The sequence below is a fragment of the Ursus americanus genome, chromosome 20 (assembly GCF_024610735.1).
Source record: "Ursus americanus isolate L20-20 chromosome 20, mUrsAme1.1.p, whole genome shotgun sequence".
Lineage (NCBI taxonomy): Eukaryota > Metazoa > Chordata > Mammalia > Carnivora > Ursidae > Ursus > Ursus americanus.
In genome coordinates, this window is record NC_142146.1 from 12860043 (window position 1) to 12872216 (window position 12174).

Consider the following 12174-nt stretch of genomic DNA (forward strand, 5'->3'; position numbering starts at 1 on the left):
TCCACAAAGTACGGTACGTGTGTCATTGTGGGGTCAGCAAGCATCTTAAGGTACATGCAAGTATTTATCGGTTTAATGGTTATGCACATATTTTTTAATATGTCTTAGGAAAAACCTGCCACACAGCACATCAGTCTGGGCACTCAGCACCATCACTTAGGGGGAGCTTACTGCCGAACTGCTAGGTCAATGTCTCATTGGATGCTTTCTGGGTCTCCTGGTTAACATGTGAGAATCATGGCCACTGATGATCCCCAGTCTCAGGGAGATGGGTCTCTCCTACTACCCTGGCCTGGTGGCTGTGGACAAGGGTGTCTGGGCAATACTGCAATTGGGCAGCCTTGTGAGGATGAAGATTTACCCACAGCACCCAACCTTGGGCTTTAGCAGTAGGTCTCCTTTCTCAAATCAGACACCTTACCCCAGATTTTGAAACATTTAATCGGAAAAGAATCCGGCATTTGAAAAGTTAGGTTTACAAACTCGAAACAGTCTTGACATTAGCAATTTATCTATTTATACATTGTCTAAGAAAATAAGGTCTATGGAGACATCAACAAGATATTTAAGAGTTCATTATAAGCTACAACAATTTGCAAATAAGTATCCAGTTTAATTGCAACAAACCACCGGGAGCAAATTTAACTAAGTATATAAAAACATTAGTTAAATACAATTCTCTGGAAATATACATTATACCTACAGTTTGTTGTTGTTGTTGTTTTTACAGTGAGATTCTTCCTGTTTTCTCCCTTTTAATTCTCACAACGGCAAATCACTGTATGGTCCTGGATCTCCAAGCTATAAAACTGAAATATGTGTTTCCAGCATAGCAGATGGTAACCAAAAAGGCGAAGAACTGGAGAAAATAGAGCATAATAGAAAGAGGGCTTAGGGCACATTCTAATTAGCAAAAGTTATCATTTCACCTCCATTGAATCAGGCACTCATAGCATCCCGACTCCAGGCTTTCTCATCCAAAATTGCTTTATTGGTTCAATTACCTTCCTTCTGAAATGCTCTCTGGCTTTGCTGGTTGTTTGGGGGTCTTTTGCTTTTGGGTTTTTCATTCTTTCTTTTTTTTTTTTTTGAAACATATCTGGAAAACTTGTAGTTTTGCCCAAATAACCACAGGGTGTTCACTTCACGGTGACTATGGTGGTGTGCATCTGAGAAAAGCACATGGATTCCTAATTTAGTGCAGACAATTTTAGACCAGGGCTTCACCTCAGATTGCCATAGGGTCAGTTAAATAAAGGAGCTGAGTGGGTGGGAGGAAGCGATGAACCCACAGGGTGTGAATGGTGAGCAGGGGAAAAGCAGGCCCTTCTGAAGGGGCAGCCATTGCCCAGTTCTGGCTGATTCCTGCAGCCCAGGGCTGCTAAAGATTGTGATGAAAAAAAAAATTTTTTTTTAAGTAGGCTTCATACCCAGCATGGAGCTCAGTGTGGGGCTGAACTCACGAGACCCTGAGGTCAAAACCTGAGCTGAGATCAAGAGTCAGACACTTAACTGACTGAACCATGTGCACTGTGTTCTCTGCCTTTCAATAGAAAATTTCAAATATAAATATAAGAATATAAGGAATGGGGGCGGGGGATGCCTGGGTGGCTCAGTTGGTTGATCAAGCATCCAACTCTTGATCTCAGCTCAGGGTCGTGAGTTCAACACCCATGTTGGGCTCCACACTGGGCATGGAGCCTACTTAAAAAAAAAAAAAAAAGAGGGGCGCCTGGGTGGCGCAGTCGTTAAGCGTCTGCCTTCGGCTCAGGGCCGATCCCAGCGTTCCGGGATCGAGCCCCACATCAGGCTCCTCCACTAGGAGCCTGCTTCTTCCTCTCCCACTCCCCCTGCTTGTGTTCCCTCTCTCGCTGGCTGTCTCTATCTCTGTCGCATAAATAAATAAATAAATCTTTAATAAAAAAAAAAGAATATAATGAACGGCTATATATCATCGATCAGTTTTAACGTGATCATTTTGGTATTCCTGTCTGTGCCCCACCCCCCGCCAACTACTTCTTTTGGGAATGGAATATTTTAAGGCCAATCTCAGAGAAACTTCTAAAATAAGTTTTTAAAATCAGAACTACAATACACATTTATGGCTTAAAAATGCAAACAGTACGGAAGCACATAAACTAAAAAGCAGAAGCTCCTCAGGCCGCCCCCCTCATCATCCAAGCACGGTCTCTGGAAGGAACCTCTGTTGGCGTGTGCTTTCCTAGGCGTTCTCACTGCATAAACAAACATCTCCACTTCTCAAGTAGAAATAGAATCACAGTGTGCTCATTTTTTTTTTTTTTTTTTTTTGCAACTGTCTCCCCACTTGAACTGCAGTCAGTAGAATTATTCTTAGACTGGCTCAGATATTTTTTCTTCCTCAAATACTTCTTTCGTTCCAGCTATCTGGCTTTCACTCAAGCTGGGTCTTTTAACCTCTGCGCACTTCAGGCCATCAGGAGGCCCCAGTAATTTCTGATGCTTTCACACCAACAAGCTAATTGCCAGAGTGTCACGAGTGCAGGTGATGCTTTCCGGCCCCTACAGATCACTTGGCCCTCCTCCTGGGCCCCCAGCCCCACTGGGAGGAGGAGACCATGACCCTGACCATGCAGGAGGGGGGGTGGGGCAGGTGAAAGTGCTCGCTCACTCACCGATGAAGCTGCCCAGCTGTTGAAATTGTGGCTGTCCCTCTCAGGGGAGACAGAAGATGCGTCCACCACAGCGGCCGAGAGGTATAAGATGAAAGCACTGCCATTAAAGCACAGACCCTGGGGGAGACAGAGGGGTGGAGTGGTCAGGGAGCGTGGAAGGTCTGGGCACCTCTGGATCTCTGAAGTGTGCAGAACTGCACGCCAGGTGTGGTCAGGGGTGCCTCTGGACACCTGGAGGGGGCGGGGATGAGGGCTCTGACAAGCAGCTCATCAGTGCCTCCGGGAGGAGGGGGCTCCCCACCGGCTTATACACAGCACACCCAGACACCCCTCCACTGCCCCCCAAGACACCCAGGCTGCCTTGCTTGTCCCTTCAGCCACCACTCTCTCCATTTGCTCTTGATCCTTGCTTCATCCAGATTTCAGCCTTGGTGACCTACTGGCTGAGGAAGACAGGCAGCGGGGGGCCCCCAGCGACCTCTGCCCAGACTATGGCCCCAGCAGCCACAGCCCTTCAGCACCTGTCCCCGACCCAGAGCGGGGAGACAGCTCTTCCCAAAGCAGGCCCAGCTGATCTTCTATTCCCCCCAGGCTAAGCAGGGAGGGACATTTAGGTGAACTCCTCAATCCTAGCAGCAAGTTCTTTAAAATGGAAAGAAGATTATACATATTAATAGAGCCCTTGGGAACTAATCTCACCCCTGGCTTCGTCTTATTTTTTTCCTGTTCTTACAGAAAAGAGAGATGTAAATCCAAGTAGATATTCGGTTTTCAGTTATATTTAAACTCTAGGAAATCACACTGTGAAATGTGCAAAACTTGATCCTGTCTCAACAAGGGTGAGAGGTAGGGAAAACCAATGCTTTATACAGGTAGGAAGAGGGTGGCTCTCAGGAGTAGGCCCGCTATGGTCTAACAGCTCTCCCTCAGTCATTCAGAGAGACAGGAATGGGTAGGGGTAGGGGGGAGCGGTATCTTTTTCTTCTAGGTGAAAGAAAGGTACACAGAATTTTCCAGATGCAGGTCCTAGCATTCTGAGGTAGGTTGTGTATCCCTCTTCCCACCTCCACACTTGGCTCACATTGTCCTGGGTTAAGGAGATTAGCCTTTATGATCAGGGTCAGCCCCAGGATTTAGGCTGTCCACAGTGCTCATATGCCTTTAGAAATGGGGCCCCTGGGGCCCCTGGGTGGCTCAGTTGGTTAAGTGTCTGACTCTTGATTTTGACTCTGGTCATGATCTTAGGGTCCTGGGATCGAGCCCTGCTTTGGGCTCCCCACTCAGCAGAGAGTCTGCTTGAGATTCTCTCTCTTCCTCTCCTTCCACTCCTCCCCTTCACTCTTTCTCTCCCTCTCTAATAAATAAGTTTAAAAAAATAAAGAAAGAAAAGAAATGTGTCCAAAGGAAGCCCTGGTTTCCCTGGATGATTCATTGTTTGCTGGTTGTGGGGGTTTTTTGGTCCAGGAACACATCTGTGTATTTTTTAAAAAAATCTAGTGTTTTTTTTTTTTTAATTGCACATTACCTCTAGAGTTTTGCACATTTGCTATTTGCTAAGTAAAGGACTTCCTATCTTTGTTTTTGTTTGTTTGTTTGTTTTAAATGCTGAAACAGTTCAATGTAGTTACCTCTGAGGAGTGCGAGACTTCGGTTTTCATTTTGTGGCCTTTTAAAGGTAGCGGTTAAGCTTATCTATTCAATAAATTAGCCATGGAGTACATTTGAAACATTAAAATGCTTACGAAAAAAATTAGGAAGTAATGCATGTTCATGGTAACCAAACAAAATCCTGTCTGCACAGAACAATCTGGAGTAAAAAGTCAGTCTACTCCTTTCACCTCAACGCTTTCCTTTGAGATAGAAACAAACACCCAATGTTATACAAACAGAGCCATATAGTCAGGCAACTTGGTGGGGTTTTTCTGTTTTGTTGGCGTTTTTTTCTTCACTGAGAAAGATAACAAGGACAATTTTACACGTCAGTCCAAACAGATGGACCTCATTTCTTGTCATGACACAAACACCTCAGAATTTAACTTTTCCCCTGTTGATGGGCATTCGATGTTCCTCGTTTTCCCAGGATTACCGACATGCTGTGAGGAACGTCTTTAAACATGTATTTGGGGGCACCCATGCATGTCCAGTCCCCATACAAGGGGAGACATGAGAGAGCTTCTGAGAGGCCAGCCCGGCCAGGACCGTCCTGACACAGTCCCTGGGCCTTGTCCCCACTGCCGTGTGGGTGGAGAGCCAGAGATGGAGTGGGGACACGACTCCGTACTAAGTGTGGCCCAATCCCTTTTTCCAAGGAAACAAGAAACTCTCTTTCCCTTGGAGAGAAGCGGGGAAGGCCTTCCTTCCCCCATGCACCTCCCCGAGGGGTCCTGCTGGGTTCTCACAGCCTCCATTTGGCTACCTCGGAGCTAAACCTACTAGCTCCCTGCCCCCATCTTCCTAGGACTCCCAAAGTATGTCCAGGGGATGCCTGGAGTGGGAAACTAGTGAAAATAGGTGGAGAGAGGAAAGAAAAAAGAAGGCCAAAGAACCCGGATCTGAGATTGTTATAGAGTTAAAAAAAAAGAGGGATCTGTGTGGCTACAGAAGGGAAGAAGGGCGACACGAAGCTTGGGCGGGCTCTGGGGTAGCCCCGAGCCTCACAGACACAAGGGCGTACTGCTCTAGAGAAACAGGACCCGAGTCCGAGACTCTTCAAGCTGAACGACCATCGAGTCCCTCCAACTCAAATGTCAGTTGTCAAAGCATCCCTGGGCCCCAGGGAACAGAGAACAAATAGTGTCTTACAAAAGGTTTCCAGTTATTCCTTTTGGGGAGAAGGTGGAGGGAGGCTATTCTTTTCTGAAATTTGATCCCTCCTTGGTATAAAATGTCCTCTTCCCCCGCATAAAGGCACCCATAGATAAAAACCCTCAGCTAGCTCCCTTGTTGACCTCCACACCGTATTACTGGTAACCTAACTGCTAAGAACGCCTCATCCCTTCCCAATAGAGAGGAAGCGGGTTCTCTCGGTTTCAGAGAATTCCTGAAGGCTAGAAACAGGGCACTCGTGTGCCCTGGGAGCCAAGCAGACGCCAGGGTTGACAACTGTGGTTGGCATCCGGGCACCTGCATCCCATTCCGATCAGAATCCTCTCAGTGTCTCAGTTTCTTTACCTGCAAGATGGAAATAATCCATTCCCTCTCTGCAGTTAGTGTGAGGTGAAATGCTGTGATAAGAAGGACCCAGCATGACCTCTGGCACACAGTAGGTGCTTCATAAATGGTGGCTGCTGTTGCCGAAGGAAGGCCGCCATGCCCCCTGCCTTGTGCCCTGTACTGCTCACAGTGCTTGTAACCAGGCCAACAGGGATGAGTGGCAGAGGACGAATCCTCAGAAAAAGCATTTGTGGTGTCCTGGTGCTCAGTGCTCTGAGGAGGACAAACTGCACTGCTTTGAAGTTTCAGCTCAGATCGGATTTGTCAGAAAGCTATCGCAGCCTCTCTGGGTGAACGATATTGCCCGGGAGCTCGGAGGTGCTCGCAGGAACCCGCTGCGGTGCCCGCTCCATCTGACTCTGCACCTGTATTCTCCTTCGATGCATTTAGAAAAACGCCTATTGTCAAGCCAATTCCAGGGCAAAGCTCATGCCTTGTCAAGCGAAGAGCTACCGGCAAAACAATGAGACTCTGGCTTTTGTAGGGTCCCATGGGCGGTCTCCCCGCCAAGCTCCCAGGGGACTAAAAGCTGCTCTACTGATCCCTTCTCTGCAATCTTAGATTCCCCAAATGCTCTGAAGACCAAAAGTAGATCCCAAAGTCATTAGGGAGCAAAAGCTGGCTTGCACTGACATGGGGGCAATGCAGTCTTTAGTAACCCTCTTAGGAGGAAAATGCATGTGTTCTTGCAGAAACATCAACATGTCTGACGACAGCGTTGCCCCCAGACTCAGGGGGGAGGTGTCACCTTCTGTACTAAATGCACCAGATTACTTCTAAAATTTGAAAAAAAAAATGTGATTGCAAACATATCTGGCCTAAAGTTTCCAGGTAAGGGGTGTGGACCTATAATTATCTGTAAGCCAGCGTTTCCTACACTTCAGGTGCCTAAGAATGATCTGGAAAGCTTATAATAGAGATTGCCAGACCCTCCATAGAGCTTCTGATCCAGTAGGTCTGGGGCCGGGCTGAAGATTTCTAATAAGCTCCCATGTGATGCTACTGGCCCAGGGACCACACTGTGAGCAGCAAGATTCTAGAAGACTCACTCTGGCACCAGGAGCCTATCAGCTGCCTCAGCAGAGTCCTGGGTTGGCCTGACCCCCGCCAGGCTCCAGTTAGTGTGGGACATACAGTGGGGGCCAGCGTCTGAACCAGTCTGTTTCTACAAGAGGTTCTGCTGGGCACAGGTAATAACGATCTGAGACCTTAGCTGCTACACATGAGAACTTCTCCCAGATCCCACTTAGCGCTGCTTACCCCACAAACGCTCTGAGGAGGCGCAAAGGGGCTTCTCACAGCAGGAACTAACCCCCCCCCATCCCCAAGTCACACGTTTGACCTGTAGCAGCTGCCGGCAACAAAAGAAGTTTTTAAAATTTGGCTATAAATATTTTAAAAGTGAAACAGTTCACACAAATGCCCAGATTTCCAGATTGCCTTAGGGAGGGAAACAAACAACAGAAGATCCAACCATTCTGAGAGCACATTTCCAACTATGTCTCTGGGAAGTGAAGAATATTCCCCAGTTGATTACGATGCCCCAAAAAGTGCGTCTGGGTGGCGAGAATTAACACTCTCTGAGTTTCCACTCCCCTGCAGGACCTGTCCGCTCTTGCCACGCGCGTGAGTGTGCAGCGTGTAAGGTGAAGGCTGACGGTCTTGCTTGATGAGATGCAGGGTTAAGCAACTCTAAGGGGCCTACCAGCCCTGGACTCCTGACTGCTGGCGGGGTTCTATTTACTACTCAGGCAGAGGTGTGCATGGAGCGGAACAAGATCAGGAAGAAAGGCTGGACGGAAGGCAGGCGAGAGGGACCCCGCTGTTGTGCATCCGTGCCAAGTCCTGAGGCTCTGAATCGCCCTTTTCTTTTTTATAAATTGGGGACACACTTCATGATGCTAAATTCTGATCATGCAAATCAAAGCATTTTAAAACTAGGAAGTGCCAGAAGGGAGCAATGTTAATTAAAAAAAAAAAAAAGTACCATTAAAAGCAGTATTTCAATTTTTTTTTTTTTTAATTTTGAGTCATCTCTCCACCGAACATGGGGCTCAAACTTACAAACCCAAGATCAAGAGTCTCACGCTCCCCTTGATGGAACGAGCACTGGGTGTTGCAGGCAAATGATGAACCACTAAATTCTACCCCTGAAACTAATAATTCAGTATATGTTACTGAAACTGAATTAAATAAAGAATTTTAAAAAATAGTTTTTGGAACCCAAGCCAGTGGGCCGTGGACCATGCAAGCAGGCTCACGGAGAGGTCACGTGTAGGTATCCCAGCCCTGGCTCTAGCGGAGGTCCCCCTGACGGGCGGTATCAACCACTAGACATGTGGTGATTCCAGCCCCCGTCCTCCTCCAAGCTCTCCCAGCTGACTGAGTGAAGCAGAGAGAGGCTGTCCTCCTGCGCCCTTCCCAAATTACACATTTATGAGCAAATTAAATGCTGTTATTGCTTGGGGGGAAAAAAAGTCTCATGCTCTACCGACAGAGCAAGAGCATTATTTTAATTTTTAAATATTTTTAATATTAACCTTATAATTTTTATTTTTAATTATTTAAAAATTTTATTTTTACATTTTAAAATTTATTTTAAACTTTTAAATTTACTTTTAAAATTTTAAGCCACTGGGTGGCTCAGGCAGTTCAGCAGCTGGCTCTTGATTTCGGCTCAGGTCATGATCTCAAGGTCTTGGGATAGAGCCCCACGTAGGGCTCCGTTCCCAGCGGGGAATCTGCTGGAGGGTGCTCTCTCTCCCTCTGCCTTTGCCCCTCCCCCCGTTCTCTCTCTCTCAAATAAATAAATCAATCTTAAATTTTTAAAAATTTTAAGGTATTAAAAATTTTATTTTAATACCTTAAACTATTTTTAAATATTTTAAAATTTAAAATTTTTATTTATTTATTTATTTATTTATTTATTTATTTATTTTTAAAGATTTTATTTATTTGACAGAGAGAGAGACAGCCAGTGAGAGAGGGAACACAAGCAGGGGGAGCAGGAGAGGAAGAAGCAGGCTCATAGCAGAGGAGCCTGATGTGGGGCTCGATCCCACAACGCAGGAATCAGGCCCTGAGCCGAAGGCAGACGCTCAACCGCTGTGCCACCCAGGCGCCCCAAAATTTAAAATTTTTAATGAAAAAAAATCAGTGAAAGTATTTTAGGCTTAGAGAAGAGAGACCAGAGATGATCTGGAGCAGAAGTCAGCAAATTATGGGCACCGGCCCATCCTGGCCCACAGCCAGTTTTGGCACTGAAGTTTCTACTGGCAGGCCGGTCATGGTCATTCACTTGCAAATTGTCTACAGCTGATCTCATGCTGAAGGCAGGGTAGTTGTGACAGAGATTGCATAGCCCCCCAAAGAGAAAACACTTACTGGCTGGTCCTGAATAGAGGAAGTTTGCTAAGCCCTGGTCCAGATAACATACCTAGGATTTGAAACTCAGCAAGAGTGGGATGAGAGGTACGACTCATTCTGCATCTTACCCATTTGCTCTCCTATGACAGTTTGCAAGTTCTCATCTTCCCAGTTCACAAGCACTTCACTCAACACACCCTTATAAGACCCCTCTTTCTCCAAAACAGCATTCCTTCCATTCCCCCAGGTCCCTTGGACCAAATGTCCTCACCCGGTATTCCCATGTGATTGTGACTTTGAGGTGCTCACCTTTTTTGGTTCCCCACATCCAAATGAGTCTTTCCTCCCAGGGAGGCAGGACCCCAATTTCAACAAGGCTGTACGTGCTGCCCCAGGTGGCTCTGGGCACCTCGACTGGAATTACTTTCAAAGCCATATTCTTGAGAATCGTAGTGGAGAATCCTCACTTTCGTATTTGGGGAAACTGTTAAGAGTTTTGTGTGTTTCGTGAAACTGAACAAGATCTGCTTTCTTGTGGGTTAGCTTAGCTCTGAAGGCAGCTCCCAGAAAGAACGAAGCCAGGTACATTTTGAGCAGTGATGGTGCCGTGTGAAAAGCCTGCCAAGTCCACTTTAGTCTACAGCCCACAAATACACTATGCTTCAAATCTGGTTTATCAGTTATTTGGAACTGGATATTTTTCTGATATATTGGTTGAAAAGACACAAATAAAAAAGATTATCACTCTAAAGCTCTGTTTCATACACAGACACCCCAAGTGGGGGGGGGTTCTCTTGTTTTTTAATCATGCAGCCACTTCAAACTCCCCAACAAGATTGCAAATGCTCCAAGGCCAGGGAGACCTCACCTTTAATCTCTGTGAGCTCCCCTGAGGGTGTTCACGATCGGTCTGCAAGATGACACTAAATGCCGGCTCCTCTTGGAAGAGTTCCCAGCTGTCCCAGCTAAGATGGTAACCTGCATCAACACTTTGTACAGGGTACCATGATGGGTTGATCTCATGTGTTAACCTGACTGGGCCACAGGTGCACGATATTTGGTCAAACATTATTCTGGGTCTATCTATGAGGGTTTTTGGATGAGGCTAACATTGGAATCTATAGACTGAGTAAAGCAGACTGCCCTCTCTAATGTGGGTGGGCCTCATCCAATCAGTTGAAGAACTGAATAGAACAAGAAGGCTGAATGAGAGGGAACTGCTCCTGCCTGATTGCCTTGAGCTGGGACATCAGTCTTTTTTCCTGCCTTTGGGCTTGAACTAAGACATCAGGTCTTCTTTGGTCTCAAGCCTGGGGCCTTTCAGACTGGAACTTACAGCATCAGGTTCCCTGGTTCTCAGGCCTTTGGACTCAGCCTGGAACTACACCGTCAGTGTTTCTGGGTCTCCAGCTTGTGGACAGCAGATTTGGGGACTTCTCAGTTTCCACAATCACGTGAACCAATTCCTTCTAATAAATCTCTACACACACACACACACACACACACACACACACACACAGAGCCTACTGCCTATGCTTCTCTAGAGAACTTTAATATGGAACTTATATCGAGAGTGGGGTAGACAGATTTTGGAATCAGCAGTGGGGTGCTGCTGTAACAAAGGCCTAAAAATATAAACCTGGCTTTGGAACTGGATAATGAGTAGAGGCTGCAGAGCTCTGAAGAGCATACTAGAACCATGGATGCTGAAGGTGATTCCAGTGAGGACTTAGGGAGGTCGAGACAAAGCTTCCATCTTCTTAGAGAATGCAGAAATAACCACAGAATCTTAGTAAAAATATGCATGGTAAAGGCCACGGTGGAGAGATCTCAAATGGAAATGGGGAACATGTTTTTGGAAACTGGAGGAAAGGTGATCCTTGTCATAAAGTGGCAGAGAATTTAGCTGAACTGTTCTAGTGTTTTGTGGAAGATAGAGCTTGCCACCCAAACCCCGGCTATTTAAATGAGGAGATTTTTAAGCAAAGTGCTAAGGCAGCGGCTTCGTTCCTCCTGTTTTAGTAAAATGCACAAGGAGAGAGAAGAATTAAAGAAGAAATTATTAAGCAAAAAAGAAGAACTTGACGGTTTGGAAAATTCTCAGCCTAACCATATGGCAAAAAAAAAAGAAGCAGCAGAAGAAGAAAGCTTGGGGCACCCGGGTGGCACAGTTGGTTGAACATCCAACTCTTGGTTTCAGTTCAGGTTGTGATCTTGAGGTCATGGGATCGAGCCCCGTGTTGGGCTGTGCACTCAGCATGAATTCGGCTTGGGTCTCTCTCTCTCCCTCTCCCTCTGCTCCTCCCACCAACTCTCTCTCTCTCTCAAATAAATAAATACATCTATTTAAAAAAAAATAACTTGCTCTGAAGAGAACAGTACAGGTGTAGCCAAACAACCATTTGATGAAGAGGTCACGGGTGCAAACCACAGAGCTAACCGTGTGTCAGCGGAAGCCACAAACAGGTAAGGGATGGCACCCATGAGACGCTGCCAGTCTGAATGAAAACGGGTGGAGATGGGACCAAATAAAGGAGCGCTGTCGAACTTCTTGGAATCCATACGATAGAACCGCAGAGCCGTTTGGCTGTGAATCTGTGCCAATCTTCAAGAAAAACGAATGAATCACCCACAGGTTGATTCAGAGATCATCAGGCCCAGGGGGCAGGCTGCTTTCTCCTCAGTTTCTAAGGGTTGGGCTGCCTCTCGGGTTTCTGTGAGCCAGGATGTCCCCACCCAGTGCCTCAGGGGCAGAGTCACCCTGCAGATGCATGGGGGTGACAATGCTACCCCAATGGGCCTGGAGGACAGAGCACTGAACCAAAGAGGCTTATTCTGGACCCTTCAAATCCAATGGAACTTGCCTTGTGAGTTTTGGGCTTGCCTGGGACTCACTACCCCTTCCCTCTTCCTTATTTCTCCCTTTCGGAATGGGAACATC

General features: G+C 46.6%; 1 protein-coding gene across 2 annotated transcripts in view; it reads right to left on the minus strand.

The window, feature by feature from the left end:
- Positions 1-422: 422 nt before the first annotated feature.
- Positions 423-12174, minus strand: part of CMTM8 (CKLF like MARVEL transmembrane domain containing 8) — a 105451-nt gene continuing 93699 nt past the window's right edge. For both annotated transcript variants that reach the window (XM_045776106.2, XM_045776105.2), the window contains 2 exons: positions 2655-2771; positions 423-859 (listed from right to left, as the gene is read on the minus strand). In XM_045776106.2, the coding sequence (XP_045632062.1) occupies positions 776-859; positions 2655-2771 (201 nt within the window). In that variant the 3' untranslated portion in view covers positions 423-775. The remainder of the gene's footprint in view (positions 860-2654; positions 2772-12174) is intronic.